A 27367-nucleotide genomic window follows, 5' to 3' on the forward strand; every position below is an offset into this window, starting at 1 on the left:
TTGTAAGGAAGAACTCTGGCCCCTATTAATTACAATCTACTTGCTTACAGGCGACGATACATACAGACCTTTTGGACCCATCCCACTGTAGCACACAAGCCGCCACAGCCAAATACAAACTAGCTGGCTTTGAAAGGATGCATAGACTGACAGACGGTCTACTGTGTTTTCCTAAGCAGCTCCGAGGAGGACAAGGAGATTCGGAAGAAGCAGGTGCGTCCTCTTTTCCGCCACTTCCGCCGCATCGACGCCTGTCTGCAGCCCAGAGAGGCCTTCCGGGGATCAGACGAGAGTGAGTGAGACAGGATGTGATGCAAAACGCATCATACCTGTGACACTTTCTGTATTTTGAAAGTTCTATATCTTGAAAATGTCATTTCTCACATGCAAAAAAAAATTGGGACCGTATCAACAGTGGACCAAACATTTTTTAATTGTTTATTGAGTGGTATTTTCCTTTAAGGTCTTCAGATACAGGCCAACAGATATGAGGATATGGGACAGATGTTGTACACGCTAGAGCCATGTGGGTGAAGTTTAAAAGGGTGTGTGTGTGTGCGCACGCACAGTCTTTTGCAGGGTGTACACGCCGGACCACTCGTACGTGACGATCCGCAGCCGTCTGTCGTGCCGCGTGGGGGAGATCCTGGCGCTGGTCAGGGAGAAGCTGCAGTACAGCGAAGACCAGCCAACCCAACCTGGCAACCTGCTGCTGGTGGCTGTCACCTCTGCTGGGGGTAGGACCACACACACACACACACTGGCCCACACACACACACAGATACTGTATACATTAAACCTACGATTACTTCTCGCCATGCCTACTGTTTGATTTGCGTTGTGCAGGAAAAAAAACCCACTTCAACAACCAAAAGACCCAATCAGACAATGCAAGCTTTGACATGACTGTTTGAACAGCGACGCTTACATCCACAAAGGAGGTTTAGATTTAAATCCACAAATGACTACCCACCACTGCTTGGAGCTAAGCTGACAAAAGTGATTTGACTCTATGGAGATGAAAACAGTTTGTTGATGTTCTGGCATGTTTCTGTGTGCTTTTTGTTATGTGTTCGCTGGAATCTCTACTAATCCATTGCGTGTGTGCTGATGTGTGAGCTCATCTGTGTTGTTGTTGTTCTCAGAGAAGGCCGCTTTCCGGCCTAGCGACGAGGCCGTCTTCACCACCCTGGGAGTCAACACTCACCTGTTTGCCTGCGAGCCCTCCGATCTGGAGAGCCTGGTGAGTCCTAGAGCACGAGTTATCACTTAACAATGGAGAGGAATGAAAAGCCCTGGCTGGTGGCCATTTTGGATAGCACTAAACATTGTTTACATTTGATTCATTTATAGTTCTCAAAGTTACCAATATAAAAAAATATGCCAAGAAGATGAAACAACAATGTTTTAGTCCAAAGCTTCTCTGGTAAGACGCCTCAATTTTGTTGTTTCTCTTTAGCTTCCCTTACCTGAGGAGATCCACTGGTCGCCCGGCGACAGTAAACTACATGACATGAGTGCTGAGGAGGTAGCCACTCAGCTGGTGGTGTTTGACTGGGAGCTCTTCAGCTGCGTGCATGAGGTCTGTGATTGGTGGAGCTGAGAGAACTGGGCAGAACCTCTGCTAAATAATTGCAACAAAAAGTTAGCAGCGACGAGAACTTTTTATGCCGTGTGTGTGTGGTCTACCTACATTTTCCATGCTCTAGACTTATTGTATGTTTCTACATTGTTATGTCCAGGTGGAGTTTGTGTGCTACGTGTTCCACGGCGAGCAGGCTCGCTGGCGCCCCCTCAACCTTGAGCTGGTACTGCAGCGATGCAGCGAGGTGCAGCATTGGGTCGCCACCGAGATCCTGCAGTGCCAGTCGCTGCCCAAGAGGGTGCAGCTCCTCCGCAAGTTCATCAAGATCGCAGCTCTGTGAGTTCCGGGTGTCTTGTCAGTCCTATTGAATTATGTGCCAATTTGATGATATATGTTTTAATAGTGTGTATGGCCACGACAATAGTTTAGATTAGTGCCAAGTAGTGTTATTTGGTCATTCCTAACAGTGTGTTTTATGGTGTTAGTTTATGGTGAAGTGTGTGTTATTGTCTAGTCATATCTAATGTGTGTGTGTATGTACTCCAGGTGTAAGCAGCAGCAGGACCTGCTGTCCTTCCTAGCTGTGGTCCTGGGGCTGGACAACCCTGCAGTCAGCCGCCTTCGCCTCACCTGGGAGGTAAAACACACACACACACACCAGTGGAGGCTGCTGAGGGGAGGACGGCTCATAATAATGGCTGAAACGGAGTGAATGGAATGGCATCAACCACATGGCAACCATGCGTTTGATGTATTTGATACCATTCCACTGATTCTGCTCCTGCAATTACCACAAGCCCAATCTCCCCAGTTACGGTGCCACCAACTTCCTGTGATACACACCCCTCCATGCACACACAGTCAACATACACGTCAGCAAACACACTGGCGTAGGGATTTGTTTATAACTCTGGGGACTATTTGTCTGTGGTTTGTGGCAGGGCCTCCCTGGGAAGTTCAGGAAGCAGTTCCAGCAGTTTGAGAGCATTGCGGTGAGTGGCTGTTCGGGGTCTCCAAGGGGACAGTTAAGGGAGTCCTTATAATATGGGCTTACTGTATATCAGGGTTGAGCTAAGTTCCATTTCAGTCAGTCAAGATTCATAAGAGGTCTTCTGACCTCAAAAAGTAAATTACCCCAATCTGTATGTGGCTATGGGTTCATTTATAAGGCACATTTAGTGAAGGGTGAGTGAGCGTGTTGTTGTTTTTCAGGATCCATCCAGGAACCACAAGTCCTACAGAGACCTGATGGGCAGCCTCAGACCCCCCCTCATCCCCTTCACACCACTGCTGCTCAAAGGTGACACACACACACACACACACCAGTGGAGGCTGCTAAGGGGAGGATGGCTCATAATAATGTATTTTAAAATGGAATGGCATCAACCACATGGAAACCGTGTTTAATGGATTTGATACCATTCCACCAATTCCGTTCCAGCCAGTACCACGAGCCCGTCCTCCCCAATTAAGGTGCCACCAACCTCCTGTGACACACACTATACACACATCAAGTAAATACACACAAACACTGTAGTTCTCTCTCTCCACTACCCAAATGCATATGTTCATCGGCAAAAAGTGAAATCTTTACTAATATAAAACATACACTGAAACACACCCCCCCATCCACACAGGCTGCCATTGGCTCAAACCACAGACTAAATAAGTGACGTCGGGCCGCTACTCAAGGCCTCTCTCTGGCCATGGACACGCATACAAAAACACAGCTGAGGAAACACTACACTGTGTTTGTGTGTGGTGCTGAAAACAGGGGCACAAACATCTACAACCCCCCCAAACACAGCGCCCCCCCCCCCCAGATGTTGTCCAGATGTGAGCTCATAATATCTCTGAGACACACACACACACACACACACACACACACACGATGCTGTGTAGTGTGATTAGAAGGCAGCCGTTGAGCCCCGCCTTGCTAATTAACACCCATAGTTAATCTCTCCCTCAACCCTAGCCTGGGTACAAGTCTCTTTTAGCTAACATTCCACTCCTTGCTTCTCCTTGTCATTTGGAATGGCAGTGGAATGTTAGCCGAAGAGAATGGTACTCAGGCTACCTCAACCCTGCACAAACACAAAGCTCAGCATGCTGTCTCCCTGCTGGGCAACACAAGTATGCGACGATCATACTTGTTTCATGTTAGATGCAGCCGATGCTGGAGTCTACATGTAAACGTACTTCTACATCCTCTTGAGGAATGAATAAAGACTGCGGTACATTCACAGTCGTACACTTACATACACAGACATCCAGCATATTCACACACATACACACATGAGCAGATACTTGAGGCACACATCGGCATTGAGGCACTTCATAACCTACCGCTCCGACTTAACAAAAGTCCCTCGTTATCGAAGAAAGGCACGTTTTCTCTCTCTTTCGTTTCCTTTCTCTCCCGCTCTCACACCCTCTTAACTCAACATGGGACCCTGTCTTTAAACATAACCATGTGACATTCATCTCTCTACTTTGAGAACACACACCTCCTCCACAGGTGATCAGCTCCATAATGAGCTCTACCACCCTGACCTCCCTCCCTCCCTCCACCCTGACCTCCCTCCCCCTCCACCCTGACCTCCCTCCTCCATGCCCCGCTTTGTTTGTCAACTCTTTTCTCTCGCTCTCCATTCCTCACTCTTTCAAATCTAATCATTTCAAGGGAGTTCTCATATTTCTTTTTAGATCAACAAATAATTGGATCTGTTCAGAAATTGGATCAACAAAATACTGCTGCCGTTATTCTACAGGCCAGCCTTATTCATCACGGTGATAATAGATTGGTTATAGACTACATACAATATATACTTACATTATTCTACACCATAACACTGTGTGTGCAACTTTCTTAATGTGTGGTATATTCCACTTAGTGTGTGCTTGTCTCGTTGTCGCTCCCTCTCGTTATCTCGCTCTCTTTGTCCATTTCTCCTCCCCCTTGGGTATGAAATCTCTTGTCAATGTCACTTAGACACCAAAAACGTGTGGAATGTTTTCCATTTGAAAGCTGTGTGTACCAGGCTCTAATATAATGTACGTAGTCATTTAGCGCATCTGCCAAATGACTAAAATGTTAATGCAAAATAGTAAGGCTTACAGTCAATAGTAAGCGACTTACAGTCAGTCATGTGTGCGTACACTTTTTATGTTTGGGTGGTCCCGGGAATCGAACCCTCGACCAACTGAGCTACAAAGGACCATAAACTTAAACAAGACAAATGTTCAACACGATGTACATACTGTAGAAACCAACTCCTATGGGCTACCAGGTCGACTGCTTTCACAGCTAGATGCTTCCACTTTTTCATAATATGACCATAGAGAATGATAGAGGACTCATCTTTGTATCTGGCCCATTATGGCGTCTGTGAGCGCACAGGCAGCGCCATTGAGGCCGTCTCCATTTTGTTGTCGTCAATTTTCTTGTACTGTTTTCATGAGTTGGTAAACAAACTGAAAGGGTCCATACTCCCATCTGGAATGTGTTGTTTGAACAGGTATAAAACCAAGGTTGGCTTTTTATTGCCACCTGCAGTTATGGAATGTTTGCGCACAAGTATAATTAATTGGCTGATCCATCCTGATGACCTGGTGAGAATTATGGGTTCCTCCCTTAAAGGGATAGTTCACCCAAATAACACATTGGTTTCCTTACCCTGTAAGCAAGGTACAGCAATCCATGAACTATCCCTCTAAACCAGGGGTGTCAAAGTCAAATGGACGGAGGGCCAAATAAAAAAATCAGCTACAAGACGAGGGCCGGACTGTTCGAATGTTCATTGAAAAATTTTTAAATGACGCATATAGTCTAGTGAACCTAATTGAACCTACTGAAAACCTAACAAATATATTACAATATGATCAGATAAATAAAGCAATATTTTCTTATGGCTCTGTCAGTAATCTTTAATTTTCAACAGACACAAAAGACAAATTTCCTTTATATAAATATCCCCATAACATGAACATTAAATGAAAGAAACCGGTATTCAAGGCACCATCAGTAGACTATATTTTCTATTTTAGCAAAAGTGGGCTAAATTTACTTCAAAGAAAAAACAATAATAGCAATTTTCTATCATCCACTCAACTGAAATATTTTTAAAATATAATTGGATTGAAATACAAAAAAAATTAAGTGCAAAAATCTATTAATCAAAAACAACACTTTGTTTAAGGAGAAGTAACATGCAGTGAAAACAAATATTAAATTTTAACTTTTAAACTTGAACTGAGTAAAAACTCTAAATATGTGATTGCACAGTAATGTTCACTTGTTTGAGGTTGAGGGTGATACTTGGTGGTGTCCCATCTTTTCCACAAGTTCATCAATGTTCGGGGTAAGGCTCTGAGCTGAAGAAATCCTCAGAATTGAGTGGAGGTGTTCAGCAGTAAGTCGACTTCTGTGTGATGTTTTGTTCAGGTTCATCAAAGAAAACAGTTGTTCACACAGGTATGTGCTGCCAAACATAGACAACGTTTGAGCAGCCTGGATGCGCAGCTGGGGCATTGTGCCGGGGAGGAAACGGGCGAACTCCGCAGCACCCACTGCCGCATATTTTGCCCTCAGTGCATCATTGCATTGGAGGTCAATCAACTCCATTTGGAGGTTTGGTGGTGAGCTTTCCACGTCAACAGCAAATGGGTTACCGAGCAGTTCCAACCTGCTTTTTTGTGCTTCAAAGTCAGCAAATCGGCGTCGAAAGTCAGCGGCAAGCATACCTATTTTATCAGCCAACTGTGTGCTCGGGAACGCACTGGTAGAGAGCTTCTCTTTCATGGTCTGGCAGCTGGGAAAGTGGCTCAAATTTTCTTTCCGCATCTGCGTCTCCCACAGAGTCAGTTTGGTTTTAAATGCCTTCACTGTACTGTACATATCAGAGATGACACGATCCCGACCCTGCAGCTGCAAGTTTATTGCATTCAGATGACTCGTAATGTCACACAGAAAAGCCATTTCACACAGAAACATTTCGTCTCGGAGTTGTGTTGTGTCTTTCCCTTTGCTGTCCAAGAACAGACAAATCTCCTCACGAAGCTCGAAACATCTTTGAAGCACCTTTCCCTGGCTTAGCCATCGCACCTCTGTGTGATAAGGCAAATCACCATGCTCCGTTTCTAACTCCGTCAGAAATGCCTTGAACTGGCGGTGATTCAAACCTTTGGCTCTGATAAAGTTAACTGTGCGCGTGATGATGCTCATTACATGCTCCATTTTCAAGGCTTTACCGCACAACGCTTCCTGGTGTATGATACAATGATAAGCTGTCAGCTCACCTGTCGCGTTTTCCTCTTGCATCTTTTCCCGTATCTTCGCCACCAGTCCGCTCCTGTGTCCACACATCGCAGGTGCTCCGTCGGTTGTCAAACCCACGAGTTTTTCCCAAGGCAGCTCCATCTCATTTACACATCTTGACACCTCTTCATACAAATCATGCCCCGTAGTTGTGCCATGCATAGGACGTAAAGCCAAAAACTCCTCTGTCACGCTTAGGTTGGAGTCCACTCCGCGGATGAAAATTGACAACTGGGCAATGTCAGAAATGTCGGTGCTCTCATCCACAGCCAAGGAATATGCAATAAAATCTTTTCCCTTTTTCACAAGCTGCTCTTTTAGATTGATGGACAACTGGTCTACTCTCTCGGCAATGGTGTTTCTGCTCAGACTCACATTTAAAAAGAGTTGCCTTTTTTCTGGGCAAACTTCGTCACAAACTTTAATCATGCAGTTTTTGATGAAATCCCCCTCCGTAAATGGCCGGGCTGATTTAGCGATCTCTTCTGCCAAAATAAAACTGGCCTTGACAGCAGCCTGGCCTTGTGATTTGGCTTTTTTGAACAGAGCCTGTCGAGATTTGAGGCCTCGTTTTAATTCCTCTGCCTTTTGTAGCCTTTGTTCCATGTCCATATTCTTGTTTTTGTCCGCGTGTTTCGTTTCATAATGTCGTCTCAGATTATACTCTTTCAGTACCGCCACACTTTCTCCACACAGAAGACACACAGGTTTTCCAGCTACCTTCGTGAACATATACTCCGACTCCCACCTTGTTTGAAACCCCCGGTTCTCAGTATCCACCTTCCGTTTTGCCATTTTTGATGGGTATCTGAAAGTTAATTTTACTGTGATGCTGACGACTGCTGTGCCAATAAATATTGAAATGAAGCAGCCTACTGCTCGGTGCGTCACCTTTGCATTGTGGGAAATGTAGTATTGGTGCGTGTAAAAGATCTGCGGGCTGCCGGCTTGCTGCGGGCCGGTTCTAATAATAAATCAAGATCATCCCAGGGGCCGTAAAAAACCTTCTTGCGGGCCGGATGTGGCCCGCGGGCCTTGACTCTGACATATGTGCTCTAAACCATAGCAAGTCCCACCCAGTTGACTACAAAAAGGTGAAAGTCCCCAATGGCGCTGCCAATGCTAAAACAGGCTTTTGGGCACTAGAGTACTCCACCATTCTCTATGGATAGGACACATAACTGCTGGATAGCAGCTTAGCGTACTGCATAAGCATTGCTATTTGTATTGCTCAATGTTTCTCAATTGTGCAACATATAGGATAAAAAAATAAAAATCTGCATCAGAAAATGTCCATAATATGTCTGCAGCAATAGTGGAATGATTTGTGTTTCACAGTAACTTACCCACCAGTGTTGGGATTTTCTGTGATATTCATCTATTGATTTCTCCTGCAGGAGCTGCGTCTGTTGTCAAAACGGGAAAGGTTATTTTGGCTGTGTTTTATCTAGTGGAAACCAGGTCAAGTGGCCATGTAGAAATTGCTCTGTCATGTCCTGGTTAATAATATTCTACACTGTTTGCCCAATTTCAGTTTGAGAAAACAAGCGCTGAATACTGTAGGGAATCATTGTACTATCTAAATCGCTGTGAAAAATCTTTTCAATAATAAAAAACAGTTTTTACAGCTGTTTGAACCTGGTGGACCAAAACCAAAGTAAATGACTTTGGGAAGAGGGGGAGATTGGTTTTGAATGCAGCCTATTGCTGTTGCAATTCACCTAGCTTCCACATAGGGGAGACATTCTGCGGAATTCTAGGTGTACCACCTTTTAAATGTTTGTACAACCTCTCATCCGTCTCCGTGATATTTCACTCTGACCTGGGTGACAAGGTGAAGTATTTTCTAAATGTTATGGATGTTATGTTCTAGCAGGAGTGTATTATCGTGCGTAACCTAACAGCCCAGTTAGGGCTTCCTGGTACCCTGCTCGCTAGTTCCGAATGCTAGCCGTTAATCTCTGTGGTTAAATAACTGTTCAAGCAGGCGTGTGTGTGTGTTGAAGAGTAAGGTGCATCTGACTTCTCTGTGTGTGTGTGGGTGGGTGGTGGGGGAGTGCGGGAGGAATATGCATACGCTTGCTGTGTGATAGAGAGTTGGTTAGCAAAGTGCATCTGCTCTGTGTGTGTGTGTTTTAAATATGTGTGTCGGTTTGGAAGAGAAGGTGTGTGTGTTCGGGAAGAGAAGGTGTGCCTGCTGTCCAGTGTGCAGCTCATAAAGCTCCGCTCATAGCATCTTTAGTCCAGGGGTGAAAAAAGTCACATTAGCGTATCGCCTCACCTCCTCCCTCCCTCGCCCCATCCTCCACACACCCTCCCTCCCCATGTCTAGCGCCATCAGCAGCATTCAGAACATTCCTCCTGACTCGATTAAACATGCCCCCCTCCCCTTCACCCGCAAATTCCAGTTCCTATTGAGGGATCACAGATGAACTCTTTGGCTCATCTCTCTCGGTCCTACCTCTCCTCCGTCTGTGGGCTAAAGCACCGGTAGACGGGGGCAGCCGCTGGGGCGAGTGTCGACAAGACATTACTTAATTGTTCCCTGCCTTCACTGTGTTTACCTTTCTCTCTCTCTCTCTCTCTCTCTCTCTCGTTCTTTTTTTTTTTTTTTATCTCTCAGATCTGACCTTCCTCCACGAGAGTTGCAAGTCGTTTCATGGGGAGCTTGTAAATTTTGAGAAGATGGTGAGTATACGTTCAGCCCCTGACAGAATAGCCAAAGAAATGCATGCATTTTCTATTTGGCACAATCAGCGTGATTCCCTGACTACTGTCTTACTACACGCGTCTCCTGTCTCTTCCAGCATAAAGTTGCGGAGATGGTGAGGAGCATCAGACGATACAGGAGCTCTCAACTGGGTAAACATTAATGGCCACACCTCCCTCCACAGGCACACCTGTCTGTTAAGAATAGTCTTGAAGGTGCCGAGCTCCACCCTGCCATCTGTTTAGAACAGCACAGCCCTCGGGGCCGTTCAATCACACAACCGCCATTCACTACCACCACACACACACACACAGGCATTCTCGACACATAATGATATTACTGTCTGACAAACCACCTTGCGTGCTAACCACGCCATTATGTCGAGGTAAACACTTTAACATGATCATTCATTACATAGCCTAGTGTGCATAAACACCCAATAACATTATCACCGCACAGAGTACAGCTCAAAACACTGTGATATGGTTATCACACAACCTAGCATGTTAAATGTTCAATGTCATTATTATCACGTAGCATGACATGCTAAACACTCGATAATGTTGGTATCGCATAGTCTATCTAGCATTACTTAACATAACTCACAGACTGATCCACTATTTTTAGAGCCAGCATCCCCAAGAGTCAGTGTAATTAATTTGTATCGTGCTAGTGCACTAAACATTTAGCAATCTGTGCCTTACGCTCATTAGTTTGAGTAAAGCGCGGCACTGTTAGACACACTAAGATCATTGATGTGTCGCACAAATCCAGCTAACGCTGTTACACAATCGACACACACGAGATTGCTGACATAATATAAGACCCTACACAAAGACACTCAGTAACCCAGTAGAACATCGGCCATCTCCACCCTCTTATTTCTGTATGTTTATTGACATGGGGCATAAAAGAGAGGTTTCACAGCACATGAACAACTTGGCCTATCTACATACACAACAACATATAGAGGTTTATACCTGCTGAATATTCTTCATTTGTACAAGCATATTATATGTAGAAAGATGCTAATCTAGATATAAAAAAAAAAAAAATCTGAATGTTCCTCATGATAACACTACTGACACAGTGCGCTGGCTAATGACAAACACCACACTATGTTAAACACCACTAAAATAATTTACGGTACTGTACCTTATGTTATTTTTTACTGCTTCTATTGATTAAAGCATTGTTGGGTTTGGAGCTTGCAAGACAGGGATTTCACTGTACTAGTGTACGTGACATTTAAAACTTGAAACATGAGACCAGAGCCTAAGCCAGGGCTGGGTTAATGTTTTTGTTGTATTTTTTTAAACTTTAGATCTAGTTACAACTTCTGTCTATTGGAGGACACGTTCATTCACCTGGCTTCCAAGGTTTAAGCTCCTTTGTGATGTAAAGAACACAAACGAGACTTGACGTAACTGTGGCGTGTAGGACCCTGAAGTTGAATAGCTTCGACCCGAAAGCAGCAAACTAGTGTTTCTTTTCACTCTGGGCTTCTCAAAATGGGGTTTATTATCACTGTGAAATATTCCATAGCCTTCATTCAGGATAGTCGGACCAGTTACAGGAAGTGCTGAAACGCTTTTTTAGGGCTGTATTATATTGCACACAGTGCTATAATGAATCTGTGCTTAGATGCGTAAATCCTAGAGGGCTTAGTTACAGCGGTACAGATTATCGCTGTATCCTAATGGACTGTATGGAGTGCTTCGTTGGGTGACCCAGGGGTCGCTCTTTTGAATTACCCCGTCATTTCTATCCCTCTCTTTCTCCCCATCTTTATTTTTTCTCTCTCTCTCCCCCTCTGTCCGTCATCTGATTCCATTAAGCATAGGTTACTTCTGCTTAGCGAGCTTAGAGCACACAGGGAGATGTTTAACCGTGTGTTCTCCGACAGCTATAGGCTACATTCAGGCATACACCACGTACACAAACCCATTGAACCCCCCCCCCCCCCCCCCCAAAAAAAAAGAAATGGCTTCAAAATGGCCCTTTGGGCTCTGGAGTTAATGAATGACCATCTAATCCTATAGATTGCTGCTGCTGTTGTGATGGTGGCACAGAGGAGGATAATGGCGCATCCAAGGAGGATTTTCTGCGCCCAGAATGGGGAAAGGACAATTTGTGGCCATTGTTAGCCTGCCTGACAAAAAGTGTTTTGCTGTTGGTTAGAACTGAATCAAACCAGTTTCTTTGCCTGCTGTGTTGTGTGGGCTCGCCGTGAGCAGATGCTGCTGCGATCCTCTTGTTAGGTCAAGTGGAAATAGTAGGGTTGTCTGTCGCCATCCGGTGGTGAGAGTAGGACATTGCACGCTACAGCAGCTTCTCTGGGGGTTAAACACTACAATCTAGCGCAAGGATCATCAACTAGATTCAGCCTTGGGCCTAATTTTTTTTTAGGGGGGGGGGGGGGGGGGGATGATTGAATATAATTACAAATAATATGTAGACTGCAAATTGACCTCAAGAATCCCAAACATATATATGTTTGACTAAAATCTTACCTTGATTTGAATACAATCACGTGGCTATGTTATGAGTGGGAATACTTGGGAAAGGGTTGCTTAATTTAAAATAACTTGGAGCTGATTTCCTAGTGTTTTTAGACTTGTTATGTATGTATGTATGTATGTATGTGTGTGTGTCTAAAAACACCAGGAAATCAGCTCCAACCTAAATATTTGTGCTAAGAAATTGGGGGTGCAAATAAAAACCACCTGCATGCCAAATTTGACCCGGGGGACCCTGATCTAGGGGGTGAATATGATTACTGTATAAATTGTTTTGTTGGGGGTAACTAATGAACTGACCTCTTTCTCTTTCGTAGCTCTGGATGCAGAGCCTTCACCCTCTCACCTCCAGACCAAGGCCTACGTTCGCCAGCTGCAGGTCATCGACAATCAGAACCTGCTCTTTGAAATGTCCTGCAAGCTAGAGCCCAAAGACATGTGAGAGAAAGTGCGAATGAGTGGGAGAGGGACGAGAAAGGGGGAGATTGCCCCCATACCCACCTTTACCCCCTTTCTCCATTGCAACTCTGCCCTCAATGGTCTCAACCCTGATTGGCTGAATCAGCTGGCCATTTTTGTAACCTTGCTATGCTGGGTGTTTTCCTGGCTTCCTCCAGCCTCCTTCCTGGTCTGCTTGTCACGAGCCACTGCTGATTTTGTGTACAATACTCAGACTGCTGGAAACGGCTGAGAAAAATGACTGGAACTATTTTCTTTGAAGCCTTGTGCGTGTGACTTTGTGAGCATGTTGATGTGTGAGGAGGGCACAAGGTTTCAGGACTGACTCGACTAGCAGATTGGACAGCCATTTTGTACAGAAAATGAGGAGGAATGAATAGTAAACTTTTGTTTTTGTTTCCCCAACACCAAGTCATGCTTCTGCTTTCACGTCCAAGTGAAGCCTGTCCAGTTTGCACTGCCACCAAACCCCCTTCCCCAACTGGACCTTTCTGAACTTAACCAAACCAGGATGGTTAGCCCAAATGGGGAAAGGCCGGCTTTGTTTAACTAGACCTGATGAACTGAAGTCTTTGACATTTGACCCCCAGACAGACTGTGTTCCTGCTGTTGTCCCACCTTTTATCTTTGAAGTACTCAGACGTGAGACAATCTAACCCGGTGACCTCTATCCTAACTCTTGACCCCTCCCCTCCAGCCAATATGGGCTCAGCGGCAGCCCTCAACGAGTCAGCGACAGTTGGATAATAGAAAATATACTCCTATGCTAGTTCATACTAGTACTTCTGGGCTAAAATAAACCCAGAGTTTATACCTCTGAACAAAAGCCTCCACCGTGTCACAAGAAGACGTGGTATTTCAGGTGATGGTGGAATGAAAAGTCTCTGAACCCCATGATGTGCTGCAGGCTTATTGGTTCCCCACGTCAAAGATCTCTCTCATTGGTTGAGTCAGTTGTTGATTGACAGCTCTTGATAATTCCACCCTTTTGGGGGGTTCAGACTGAGGCCGCAGGTTCACCATCACAAGACAAACCCTTCTTTATGTACAGATGATGGGAGGCCAACAAAATTTGTAACAACAAAGCACTTTTGCCTGACCTCAGGGCACATTTTCAGCATGAGAATTGTTTGTGATTGTATAAAATGTTCAGTATAGTTCAGTTCAATATCATTTTTTATCGCAATTTAACAAAGCCATTGTCGCAGAACTCTCAACAAAAGAACCAAGGCCCGTTTTATTCTATAGGCATAGTACCATCATCATGGCCACTTGTACTGCACCATAGTTTCTAATATGCTGATTGATGAATTTTCTCTTCGAAAGTATATGGAGTTGAACAACTGGACCCAGTGACGTTGACACCACTTGTTTGCCTGCAACTCTCTCAGGATCCCTGGGTCGCGACCTTCGCGGAGGGCTGCCTGGCAATGCCTGTACGATAAAGCTGTAATGTAAATATTCTATGTGTAAATAGCTAAATAATATGGAGACTCTATTTTGTGTAAAATGCAAGGAGATTATTTAATTTGTTTTGTAAATCTGAGAACGGGTGTAAATGGAGACAGAAATGGAGTCTGCTACTGTAGTTGAGATGAATTATACAGCATATTTCTTCTGTTTTTTGTTTTGTTTTTCTTAAATGACTGGGAGGCCTGGGGTGGGGGGGGGGGGATCTTGACTCGTGTAGGGTTTTGTTTTTGTACAGAAGTCAGTGTTTACAGTCATCTCTCCTGAAACTCAGATGTGTCATTAGACGTAGCCCAAGGTTATATCCAAGCAGTTGTATCAAATCAACCCTTAACCCCGAGGCAATGTGTAGGTCTGGGAGATTTGGATAGGTGGTAATGTAGTAAGACCTCCACTTTGCCCTGTGATGGGCTAGATGGACGTATCACTATATTGCTTGCACCGATCACTTGTTTAGGAGGTAGGGGCTAAGGGTTTGGGAGTCGATCTGCTCTTTTTACCATGGGGAGGCCCTTCACTCTGGTCTCGGATACTACGCACCTAAATAAAGCCTCTTCTGATGACACCTGTGTGCTGTTGGGTTATTCTGTCATTTTAACCTTGGCTACTGCCTCTTTTCTTAATTTTTACTTAACATACAGTATTGGCTCACAGAGCTGCCACACATAGAATGATTGAGCTGTTCTTGGACTTAATATGGACTTATCCCTATTTGGTAAAATACCATCTTCTATATCCCACCTTGTCATAATACAACCGATTTGTCTGAAACGCATGGAGGAGGAAAGAAATTCCACAAATTAACCTTTAACAATGCCATCCTAATTGAATGGAACACTTTTAAATGTGCCTTTAGGAGGAAATGCAATTCAATACTAATCTTTAAAACAAAAGCAATTTAGGTCAAAAGAGTTCATATTAACAAAGGAAATAGGACTAACAGTACAGATGGATAGCAACTCTACCATAGAGGCACAGAATATGTTAGAGGAAAACCTAAAAGAAATGGACAAACTTATTCAAGAAAGATCAAGTGTAATATATTATAAACAAAGTGAACCGGATAGAATATGGGGGAAATATATATATATATATATATATTTTTTTTTCATCTTCAACAAAACATTTTTTTTTTCATCTTCAACATATAAATGCTACCAAAAAGAATTAACTGAAACTTGTTACAAATTATGAACAGTCATGATTCACCAAACCATATTTTGAAAGAGGAAGCAAAGTACTTTAAGCATATGTTTTCCTTTCAGTCTCTTCCATCTCCACTAACCAAAGATTATTTTATTTGTATTTATTTTTTTCGGGGGGGGGGGGGGAAATCAGCTTTAATATTGTATGGATGTTTTTCTAATAATAATGTAAAATTAACATCTTTACAGAAAGACTCATGTGAAGGCCAAATTAGAGGAACTTGATGCAATTAAAGCCTTGAAGTCTGGGAAAACTCCAGGGATGGATGGGCATAGCAGTTGAGTTATACCAACCCTTTTTTGATGTACTCAGTGAACCGTTATTAGAATGTTTTAATCTACCGTTTTTATAGGAGTGGTTATCAGATACTTAACAAGGTAGTCTGATTTCATTACTACTGAAACAGGACCCAAGTGGTAAAAATAAAGATGCAATCCATTGAAAAAAATCGAGGCCCTTAACACTTCCCTGTTAGGATGCAAAAATTCTGTCAAAATGCATAATACATAATTAATACTAATCAGACAGGTTTTTTACATGGACGATAGATTGGAGATAATATAAGCACTGGACACAACAGAACACTCTGCAACCTCTGGGGAAACCAGGCCTGGTATTCATAGCTGACTTTGAAAAGGCTTTTGATAATGTACGACTGGAATTTATTTAGAAACGCCTGGAACATCAATTTGAGAATTTCTTACACCATGGTTAAAGTTTAAAGTTATGTACAGTACCAGTCAACATTTGACACCTATACATTCCAGTGTTTTTGTTTATTTGGACTATTTTCTTCATTGTAGAGTAATAGTGAAGACCTAAACTATGAAATAACACATATGGAACCATGTAGTAACCAAAAAAAGTGTTACATTGAAATTCTTCAAAGTAGCCACCCTTTGCCTTGACAGCTTTGCACACTCTTGGCATTCTCTCAACCAGCTTCATGATGTTGTTACCTGCAATGCATTTCAATTAACAGGTGTGCCTTGTTAAAAGTTAATTTGTGGAATTTCTTTCCTTCTCAATGCATTTGAGCCAATCAGTTGTGTTGTGACAAGTTAGGGGTGGTATACAGAAGATAGTCATATTTGGTAAAAGACCTAGTCCATATTATGGCAAGAACGGCTCAAATAAGCAAAGAGAAACAGCAGAATATTAAGAACTTTGAACGTTTCTTCAAGTGCAGTCGCAAAAACCATCAAGCGCTATGATGAGCGCTGCAGAGGATAAGTTCATTAGAGTTAACTGCACCTCAGATTGCAGCCCAAATAAATGCTTTCCAGAGTTCAAGTCACAGACACAACATCAACTGTTCAGAGGAGACTGTGTGAATCAGGCCTTCATGGTTGAATTGCTGCAAAGAAACCACTATTAAAAGGACACCAATAAGAAGAGACTTGCCAAGAAACACGAGAAATGGACATTAGACCGGTGGAAATCTGTCCTTTGGTTTGATGAGTCCAAATGTTAGATTTTTGGTTCCAACCGCCGTGTCTTCGTGAGACGCAGAGTAGGTGAATGGACGATCTCCGCATGTGTGGTTCCCACCGTGAAGCATGGAGGTGGTGACACTGATTTATTTAGAATTCAAGGTACACTTAACCAGCATGGTTCAGGGGGCAGAAATGATTAAATATTAAAATTTTAGACCTCTCACCAAAGGCTTCAGTCATAGAAAAGTTATAATTAAATCTGAACGGGTTCTCTAACAGATTAGTACGATGCCTCACCCCTTGTTCAATAATGGCCTTTTCCCCTTTATTGAGATTACAACCACTTACTTTTGGTTACTTGAAAATGTAATTATCTCCAAAATATTACTATTTTTAAAATAAACTGTGGAAAGTTGGTTGTAATTTCAGTTTAATCCAAGAGAAAAGACCAAACAAATAATACACCATTATGGCTCAACTCAAATATACTAATTGCATGGAGTTGTCACACATGCATCTAACAAAATGATATGGAAATGTCTGCTCTACCCAAAATTACAACCAACTAATTGCAGCATTATTGCAAAAATGGAAGAGGCAGGTGGAACTGGGAAAAAGGAACTTGTCTGTCGGCCCTGCATTAAAGACCAAAATTGGTTAAAGGAAATTGTGCTAAATAAAAAGTTTAATATAAGAAATCAAAAAAGTGACAACTGTGTCATATCGATTTTTAAAATAAGGCTTTAACCTAACAAAATGTGTAAAAAAGTCAAGGGGTCTGAATACTTTAAAATGCACTGTATATGGGGAATACAACCATCCCAGCTCTGCAGATTTACTGTTTTGGTGTTGTCCATATGTAGCTTGTTTCTGGACACAGGTTACAGGAATAACTGAAGAACTGCAACATTTACCTGCAGGTAACTCTGCAAATAGCACTGATGGGTGACTTGAAAAGTCATAGTCAGTCAATCAATAATATAATACTTTTAGCCCCCCAAAAAACTTGAATTTACAATCTGTAGAAACTATGAGAAAGGTTCAGAACTTTTGTGAAACATCACAGTTGAAAAACATAGAAATCAAAACTGGATGGTGTTAAGAGATAGCCGGGAGGGGTTGAAGGGTGGGACTAAAAACAACCAGATAACTATTGTAAAATGCATTGTGTCCGTAAATTGTAAATACACTACATGACCAAAAGTATGTAGACACCAGCTTGTTGAACATCTCATTCCAAAATCATGGGCATTAATATGAAGTTGGGCCTCCTTTGCTGCTATAACAGCCTCTACTCTTCTGGGAAGACTTTCCATAAGATGTTGGAATAGTGCGGTGGGGACTTGCTTCCATTCAGCCACAAGAGCATTACTGAGGTCGGGCGCTGATGTTGGGTGATTAGGCTTGGTGATTAGGTGTTCAATGGGGTTGAGGTCAGGGCTCTGTGCAGGCCAGCCACGTTCTTCCACACCGATCTCGACAAACCATTTCTGTATGGACCTCGCTTTGTGCTCGGGGTCATTGTCATGCTGAAACAGTAAAGGGCCTTCCCCAAACTGTGGCCACAAAGTTGGAAGCACAGCGGTAAGATTTCCCTTCACTGGAACTAAGGGGCCTAGCCCGATCCATGAAAAACAGCCCCAGACCATTATTCCTCCTCCACCAAACTTTACAGTTGGCTCTATGCATCACTCCAGCCAGATAACACGTTTCCACTGCTCCAGAGTCCACTGGCGGCAAGCTTTATACCACTCCAGCCGACACTTGGTATTGCGCATGGTGATCTTAGGCTTGTGTGAGGCTGCTCAGCAATGGAAACACATTTCATGAAGTTCCCGACGGGCAATTCTTGTGCTGACGTTGCTTCCAGAGGCAGTTCGGAACTCGATAGTGAGTGTTGCAACCGAGTATAGACTATGTTTACGTGCTTCAGCAATCAGCGATCCCATTCTGTGAGCTTGTGTGGCCTACCACTTTGTTGGTAAGCCATTGTTGCTCCTATAAGTTTCCACTTCACAATAAAACAGCACTTACAGTTGACCGGGGCAGCTCCAGCATGGCAGAAATTTGACAAACTAACTTGTTGGAAAGGTGGCATCCAATGACTGTGCCACATTGAAAGTCAATGTTTGTCTATGGAGATTGCATGGCGGTGCGCTCGATTTTGGACACCCGTCAGCAACAGGTATAGCTGAAATAGCCAAATCCACTCATTTGAAGTGGTGTCCACATACTTGTGTATAAGATAAGTGTTGTTGTCCATTAGTTTACTCCAATTAGGGAAACAAAGGAAAATATATATTTTTAAATGGATGCAGACAATTACATTGTAGCTTCCATCAAGCCATCTACCCCCTAAAATAAAATCAATGTCATTTTGTAATGTGGATGAACTATCCCTTTAACCAAAACCTGTGGCACATTATTACATAACGTCACTAATAACAGATGACAATGGACTGGACAGAGACAGGAAAAGTAGACTTTTTTTTTCTCCATCACTGACATTTTAATTGAATTGGTACAACATGTCTGACGCAGAAGGGTGAAATGTACAGAAGGAACCAGGGCCTGGATTAAGCTAAGTATGAAAGTATGAAATGGGGGATGAGAAGAAGACACGAACAAGGAGGTTCTCTCAATGTGAGTACATACTGCTCCTGTTGAATGGCCACATAGGCCCTCTGTGACACAGAGAGGGAATATCTAAAAGGGGGACTGAAGGCAGATGACTAACAGTTTGTCGCTGGATTCTGACAAAAGCCTGCCGTTATCTATCCCCGTTTTATTCACTATTTAACAAGCTTTATACATATTAAAAGTAGAACAATAGCCATGACTACCGTATTACCCATATGAGGTATAAACTTAGATTAGCTTTGTTTTCTTCTTTTTTTACAAATCCTGAATTGACCCCAACAGCGAATAATAAGGCAAAAGACCAGCAAAGGGTTGAAATAAAAAGTGAATAGTGAGTGACAGTTTAAGGGGGTTCGGTCACGGTGCAGGGCCGTTTTAAAATAAGGAACAAGACTAACCCCACACAACACACAAACAATAGGAACAAAATTACAGGTACCAGCCTTAAAGGTTCACCTCCCTGTGTAACAACGTGCATTTGTTTCAGGCTTGTGGTCACAAGTGCATTAAGCAAAGAAATGTAAGGACTACATTAGATTTGTTCTTTCAAAGACAGAACGTAGACAACTATGATTGAGTTGAACAACATGGCCTTTGTCATTGGTTTGTCCATTCGACCCTCAGCAGAAGATCTCAAAATTGTTACACAGACAGACATACATACAGGTCTGTACTGCCCTCTCGCTCAACATTGGCCAAATCCATAATACAACTTTATATTTAAAAAAAAACATACAAAGACAAATTGAAGGGGTACTGCATCACAAGCATATACTGTAGGTCCCATGTCTCCCTATGGAAAATCATCAAATACTGCCACCACGTGGCTATTGTGGGTATCAACAAACCTTATCCTGCAGAGTTCCAGGAAAAGGTTTGTATTTGCAAGCATACATTTACTTTCCCCTCAACATAATTTCTCTCTATCAATTTTGAACAATACACTCTTGGATTGCTTCCGACTCGTTGCCTGGGTTCGGGTTGAGTATTTTAGTGTCAATGTACTGGTTCAGCATCCTGTAGCATGCAATGCATTTGAAAGGCTCGGTCATTAAACTAGTGAGGGTTGTAGTGTTCGTATGAGTTAGTTGTCGTGAAATGGTTTCAGTGGCCCAGACTAATGTTAGAAGGCATAATAACTTTCTGCTGTGCATTTAGGACAACTAACAAGATCACCCTCATGCATTTTGTCAAGACAGACAACATGCATCTATCTGGTTTGTCTTTTCTTCTGCGTAGAGGAAGGGAGGGAGAGATTGCTGCAAGATCCCATACATGTGCATCATCATTCTAAACAGGAAGACTTTTTCACAAACCAACGATCGCCACGGTCACAGGTGTTGATTACTGACAACAATCACAGAGAACGTATGAAACTATTGCTCTGATCAGTCCATTCCACCATTCATAAGGGAAACCACGACAGCCTTGCAGCAGGGAGAAAGGATGGGTGGGTGGGGGGGGATATGTGCTGTTCCCAGTTCAGGTCCGACTCAGTTGGCACTTTTGGAGAGAATCTCTTATCTAATAATGCCTTTCCAATATCATCTTCGTCATCTCCAGTTCTCTGTTCCACAAACCGTATACCTGAGAGAACTTTCAAACAGTAGCAGTTCCCTACATCAGCAAGGGGTGCAGTGGTCCCAAAAAAGTCAATCACCTTCAGACACTTAGAGCCAGGCTTGTACAGTCACTGGGTGTCACTCCCGTTTCATGGTGATGTGGGCTCTCACAGTGCATATACGTGGAGAACATTTTCTTTTCTCCATTTTGACAATCGCAACAGTCTGTGTGGTATGGGAGTGAATGTCTTTCATACCCGTGTCAAAGTGTTCCCCACCCACACACACGAGCCTGGAAACACCATCAATGGGTAAGTAATGCCTTTGTGACAAACCAGGGCAAGTTCACCCGCGCGGACACATGCTGGGAATGGTATAAGTAAGCTGCCAACTCCACCTTCAAAATGGAGCATGACTGCCATTGCATAAATTCCTGGGCTATTCTCAAGGGCGAGCGTGTGAGTGAATGGTTATGGAGCTTAAGTGAAATGGAATGTTATCAAATGAGAAGCATGTCAGTATATGTTATATGCTGTAGGTTCTATGTGAGAAAGTAGTGTGTGTGTGTATAACCCTTGTCTCCTGTACAGTAGAAGTGGTCTCACAGTGTTCACCTTCCCACAGGCGGTGCAGGAGGAGCTCCCCTCATCACTGCCAAAGACACCGTCAAAACAATAAAAAGCTGTTACAATAAACTACAGGCCTATGGGAAAATATTACTATCCCTTTCATGTAAACATGTGTTGTACTCTGCACCAGAACATGTGTGTATATTATTTATTGGCATATTGTGTCACACTGATAAGTGAGCCCTCACCTCTGTTGGCTTTGCTGGGGTAGATCTTGGTGAAGTGCCGGTACTCCTCTGGAGCAGGGAAGTCATCCAGAGGGTGGAAAGAATACTTGGACTCAAAGTCATCTGTAGGGAGAGAAGGTTCGGAAGATGACCGTTCAGGTCAGGGTTGGTGGTCAAGGCCATTGAAGGTCAAGAGGGAGGAGAGGACGGAAAGAACAGTAGGGAAGAGTGTGAAGTGATGATAGTTCAATCCTCTCTTTAGTACTGATCAAAGTCATCCAGCCGAAGGAGCCAATAATTTTTAAAAATTATATAACAAATAAAATACAGCCAGTTTACCCTTTACCCAACTCAAAATGTATTGTTTCCCCTTCACTTTTACAGATTCAATACTTACTAGGACTGCAACATTTTATACATTCCAAAAGACTCCGAAGTAGATTGACTAACAAAACGAGAGGTGATTGTTAATGTAGAGGGAAACCGAATTTGAGGTCAGATGATGTGGTATGAGGAAGACGACTCACCTACGAAGGAGCGGGAAATGGAGGTGTGTCCATTGCGGATAGGTGGGGGAGGGGGCGGGGGTCCGGCAGGGGTACGGGAGGGAGGAGGGGGGGGCTTGCCACGGCTATGAGGTTCTGAGGGGCTACCTCTGTAGGGGGGTGGTGGAGGGGGAGCATCCCGACCACCGTTTCGTTGAGTCGACCCAGGCGGGGGTGGAGCTGTACAGACAAACGATATGGTCATTAAGGAATAACAGAGCAGCCACACTGGCTCACCGTCAGTCATTACAATACAACAGCAAGACAGGAACGCTAGAAAAACACTGTAGGCCTGTCATGACATGCCACCATACTGACTGTAGTGCCACGCCTTGCCACAGCTTTTTCCACACTCATTTCATTTCTACACTAATAAACAAATCCCGTCTCCTCGCTTGCCTCACATTATGATAGGTGATTGACAAGAGGAGATAGAGGTTAAAAAACAAATATAGTGCGACACAGCACAGTGAGAATGTGACCGAATTATGTAACTGAACTATGCATAACACAAACAGTAGAACGCATTAAAGCTGGCCCTAACCCACAGCTCCATTACAGGTAGAGGAACAAGGAGAGCACTAGTAGGAACATACCTGCCCCTCTGCCGGGGGGCTCACGGACTGGAGGGGGGGGGCGTCCGCCTGGCGGGGAGGGGGAGGGCGGCGGGGGTGGAGCTTGCCCCCGGGTTGGAGTGAGTCCAGGTCCGGGCGACGGCTTCTTGCTGAGGGAGTTGTGTCTCTGAGGTAGCTCCGGGGCGGCTTCGTTAGCCGGGCTGGAGGGGCCGTTGGTCATGGGCTGGCGGTACGGGGGAGGAGGTGGACCCAGAGAGGAGGAAGAGGAGGAAGCTGAGGAGCCCCCTGACGTCGGGGGCCGCCGGTTGATGTTGGGAGAAGGAGGCAGAGGGGCGCTGTTGCGGGCCGGCACCGGGGAAGTCCCCCTCTGTCCTGGCGTGGGAGGGAGGGGCTTCTCCCGGTTGTAGGAGGGGGCGGGTGGTGCCGCCTTCTGAGTCGGTGCAGGGGGTGCATTACCCCGGCGAGAAAAAGGGGGAGGAGGTGGAGGGGCGGAGGAGCTGTGCTTCATGCCACTGTTTGGGCTGCCTCCGCTGAGGGGGCGGGAGAGGTCGGGGAGGGAGGGCCTCTGGGATCGGGAGTGCTCCGGGGGAGAGGCCTGCTGGGCTGAGCATTCTGTGCTGTCCTGGCGAACAGGAGGACGAGGAGCAGCGGGGCGCGTGCCAGGAGGCGTCAAGGATGACCTGCCAACCGAACCATCTGCACCATACAAAATGTCACGTCATCAGCAATTTACATGAAGATGAATTTATACATGAACAGAGAAACATGAGGACACGTCTCAGTGCAGAGTTACAACAGAACGGTAGTGTATTATTAGGTTATTTTAGTCATCATAATCCATTTTCTAATATTTTCTCCCTGACAGATGGTAAGGCACTGCCCTTCATATGATGAAATCTAAGACCAATGCAGACGTGCAGGTTAGGGAACTCATTATTGTGAATCAGCAAATCTCCTTCAGCAGTGCCTGTGTCAGATCTATTACAGCCCTGCCCTATGACAACACTGAAACCTGACGGCCTGTTCTACCTACACAGTCAAAAACCAGTGCTCATTTTTCACCTATTGCAATCGTGCTTTGACGAACTAGCTTGCTCTCAAACTTGCCAGCAATAAATATAATGGAAGGGAATTAAATTGCTGTTCAAAACCCTCCCCCCAATATAAGTTTGACAGACAACTCCTTCAGCGGTCCAGATTTTTTGGAGAAATCTTTGTAAGTGACATCATAGCAGTTAGGATATTAAATACTTGCCTCCGACTGGTCGTAATTTAGGCACACCTGCCTGGAAAAGCCCTCCCATTGGCTGAATGGCCCCTGACGAGCCTCCACTACTACCACCACCTCCTTTAGGCTCTGGACAGGGAAAACAAGGTTAAATTACATACATTACAATAGTAACCTATTATATGCATAATTACCCTCATGGTCTCCCATTTCACTCCTGCTAAATAAACCTTGACCCCCAGTGAGTGTGCTCCATGCACTACCCTAGCCTCATCAGTTCTGTGCTACCAGAATAGTAGATCTGAGACACCAGGGTGAACCTTACTGGTGCTGTGGCCTTACTTTCTAAGATAGGTGCGCTCCTGTCATTGACCACGCCGACCTTCTTCAGCTTGGCCCCTTTGTGGATGTCACCGAGCAGGGCTCCTCTGCCTTTGGCCTCATCTCGATTGAGCTTGGGTGGGGTGGTGTTGCCCTGCGAAGGAAGGAAGGAAGGAAGGAAAGAAAGAGAAAGAGAAGAGAGAGAGAGAGTCCTCTACTTAGCTCACCACAGCACACTTTATGCTACCGGAGAACAGACTGAGTACATAACCTCATTTCTCGTGGACAGACAACATGAACGGTACAGTAGATCTGTTATGATACAACGGGATGCATGAGATAACGAGACGCATTAGATCGGGTGCTTTGGACAAGTCATGATTTCACAGGCGTCTTTCAAATTTGGGACTTGCCCGTAACTAACCGAGATTATACATAGCCTGACAGGTAGCAGCTTGCAGAAAGCCACAGTTGGTGCAAGGGAATAAGCCGGGTAGAACGTGTTCTTGATAGGGGCTACAGCACAATTCATTTGAAAAAGATTACCATTTCGTGAGTCCTTCACATCAAGTCATTAATTAGTTGTCCATTGCATAAATCCATAGCGTTATGCATCCCTGTCTGCATTGGCCTGGTTGGTCCCCTGTCATTATGGGAATTAGATGTTGAGGATGATTACTCGAGTGAGCAGCGCTAATCACTTGACTAAACCAGAAGGGCTCTGCGTACATCCCAAATGGCACCCTATTTCTTATATAGTGTACTACTTTTGACCAGAGTCCTATGGGCCCTGGTCAAAAGCAGTGGACTATAAAAAGGGAATAGGGTGCCATTTGTGACACAACCTCTGATTGGGCTTGGCAGGGTGAGGATAGCACGCACAACCACAGGCCACAAGAACAGCTTTTTTCAGATTTCAGTAGTGCTCTCCGCACAAGGTGAAACAAATTCAGCTTCACAACACCAGTGAATATAAATCCCTTTGAAAAAGGGACCTACGAGTTGTCAAGTTGGTTGGACAACTAATTCATATGAACTACACTGGAGCTAGGCCTACATCATGGTTTGGAGCTAGGCCTACATCATGGTTTGGAGCTAGGCCTACATCATGGCTCAAACCCATTAAATATGTCCCTATCATAGGTTTGATTGATACAGTTCTCTCTTAGACCCACACCGTTGCACAGGAAACAATTTTGCATCCAGGTGACACCTTCCATGCTTCAATAAGTTCTTACCTGGTTGAAGGTGGGGGGTGGAGGGGGAGGGGGAGGAATCGGCATCTTGACCCACTGAACAAGTCTTGTGGATGGCCTGGGTTCTCAGATACAAACTGTCACCACCTGCAATAACGCATTAAAACATGTTTCAGTCTCATCCAGTGACATTTCAGTCTCATCCATTGATAATGTTATCTAGCATGAATTTGTCAACTAGCACAGTTAGCTAAGTAGAGGTGGTCCCCTTTGATTTGACGGCTTCCCTTATTATTATCAGTAATATATTTTAAACCACGTACCTAGATAACCTTCTGGGCTCATGTGACATTGTTATTGATGACGTCTTCATTTCATTAGCAAGTTGGCCTATCTAGCTCGCAGATATCTAACGTTTGGTCAGTGCTGCTGTGGAATGTAAATGAGCCGACTGTAGATAGCGCTAAGTAATCCAATAGTGTGAAATCTCCAAATAAACCTGGTCATCGGTAGCTAGGTCAGATTAGCCAATAGTTAACATAACAATTATTTGACTAACGTTAGGTAAATTAGCAAGCTGACAAACTAACGTTAGCTAGTTAACCAATTAACATTCAAACTTGAAGCCATCGCGGCGGCCCTGCTGCAAAAGGATAACTAGCTAGCTCCATACACAACAGCTCAACTAGCTAGCATCTTGTAATAAAGCATGGCTACGATACATCCTATCCTGAATCACAGCTATATAAAAGTTACATACATGGCGCGAGCTCATAATGGCTATTATGTTCGGCTAATGTGTCATTATTAGCGATCGACAGGATCTGTAGCGAGCTAGCTGAGTTAACCTGCCAGAGTTGGCAACCCTTGCAAGTTAGCTTAATCAGGCTAGCTAGATTGCTTCACTTACTTGAGTTTCTTAGCAGCCCATTCGTTTGATATTTGACGTTTTAACTCATATTTGTTTCTTCGTTCTCGGTAGTTCCTTCATCTCAAGTGTATTATACATTTACAGCTGGCCATTGCTATTTCACTCCTGCATTCACTCTCACAGCCTTCACTTGCAGCACAGATTTGCTGAAGCAATGAAGATGGAAGTGTGCAGATGGAAAATGTACACTGCAGTGTACCAGAGATGGTAAAGAAAGCGAGACACCCCATACCCTAATTTATTCGGGGCGGAGCCACTCTGGTCTACCTATTGCCCCCGCCCTGCGGAAGCGAAATATCTGCGGAGCAGGGAGGGGACAATAAGGCACCAACGAGTAGATCCAGGAAGTGAATTCCCAATGCAATCACCCGTTGTGATAATCAATATTAGCGACAGCAATATTACCAAAGATGTTCTACTAAGATATACCACATCCTGTCGAAAAAAAATCATGTCGTTTCCAATGGGAGGAAAATGAGCCGAGTATGTGGGATCAAGTGTCGAGATGGGTTTTTCAAAGTCGCGTTGATTTGGTCTATCAGATGTCAGTCAGATGGCTTCGTGGCGTCAATAAAATACGTCGTCATCATATTCAAATGCAGACGATCAAATCAAAGTTTATTTGTCACGTGCGCCGAATACAACAGGTACAGTGAAATGCTTACTTACCAACAGTGCAAAAATGTATTAGTTACACAATAGGTAAGTAAAGAAATAAAAACAACAGTCAAAAAGACAGTCAAAAATAACAGTGGCGTTTTGGAGAAGAAGGATTTCAACACTTGATTTTTGCTTCGATGTAATTATGATGTTGATAAAATTCCAGTAAAATTGGCCACATTCCATAAACAGGCCCTTTTAGCTTGGATGT

The 27367-nt window shown here is 44.0% G+C and overlaps 2 protein-coding genes across 3 annotated transcripts in view; one reads left to right on the top strand and one right to left on the bottom strand.

Moving 5' to 3' along the window:
- The window catches only part of LOC139421105 (Rap guanine nucleotide exchange factor (GEF)-like 1), a 33545-nt gene extending 18922 nt beyond the window's left edge, over positions 1-14623 (top strand). The window contains exons 5-15 of one of the 2 annotated variants that reach the window (XM_071171648.1): positions 177-292; positions 570-737; positions 1146-1243; positions 1460-1582; positions 1743-1921; positions 2132-2222; positions 2527-2577; positions 2798-2885; positions 9526-9590; positions 9710-9764; positions 12449-14623. In XM_071171648.1, the coding sequence (XP_071027749.1) occupies positions 177-292; positions 570-737; positions 1146-1243; positions 1460-1582; positions 1743-1921; positions 2132-2222; positions 2527-2577; positions 2798-2885; positions 9526-9590; positions 9710-9764; positions 12449-12573 (1159 nt within the window). In that variant the 3' untranslated portion in view covers positions 12574-14623. The remainder of the gene's footprint in view (positions 1-176; positions 293-569; positions 738-1145; positions 1244-1459; positions 1583-1742; positions 1922-2131; positions 2223-2526; positions 2578-2797; positions 2886-9525; positions 9591-9709; positions 9765-12448) is intronic. The other variant, XM_071171649.1, reaches the window with a different exon arrangement.
- A 5448-nt stretch (positions 14624-20071) lies between these two features.
- On the bottom strand, positions 20072-26647 carry LOC139421106 (WAS/WASL-interacting protein family member 2-like). The gene is made up of 8 exons (XM_071171651.1): positions 26476-26647; positions 25608-25712; positions 24391-24523; positions 24076-24177; positions 22842-23516; positions 22228-22425; positions 21722-21823; positions 20072-21555 (listed from the first exon to the last, which is right to left on the bottom strand). Exons 2-8 carry the CDS (start codon positions 25650-25652, stop codon positions 21515-21517), a joined length of 1296 nt encoding a protein of 431 aa, XP_071027752.1. The 5' UTR covers positions 25653-25712; positions 26476-26647; the 3' UTR covers positions 20072-21514.
- Positions 26648-27367: the final 720 nt, after the last annotated feature.

The sequence above is a fragment of the Oncorhynchus clarkii genome, chromosome 12 (genome assembly GCF_045791955.1).
Source record: "Oncorhynchus clarkii lewisi isolate Uvic-CL-2024 chromosome 12, UVic_Ocla_1.0, whole genome shotgun sequence".
Lineage (NCBI taxonomy): Eukaryota > Metazoa > Chordata > Actinopteri > Salmoniformes > Salmonidae > Oncorhynchus > Oncorhynchus clarkii.

Coding starts and splice junctions, on each gene's coding strand:
- LOC139421106 (XM_071171651.1), bottom strand. CDS start 25,652: ATGCCGATTCCTCCCCCTCCCCCTCCACCCCCCACCTTCAACCAG. Junction 23,517..24,075: donor TAAATTACGACCAGTCGGAG/GCAAGTATTTAA, acceptor TGTATGGTGCAG/ATGGTTCGGTTGGCAGGTCA. Junction 21,556..21,721: donor CCCCAGCAAAGCCAACAGAG/GTGAGGGCTCAC, acceptor TGTCTTTGGCAG/TGATGAGGGGAGCTCCTCCT.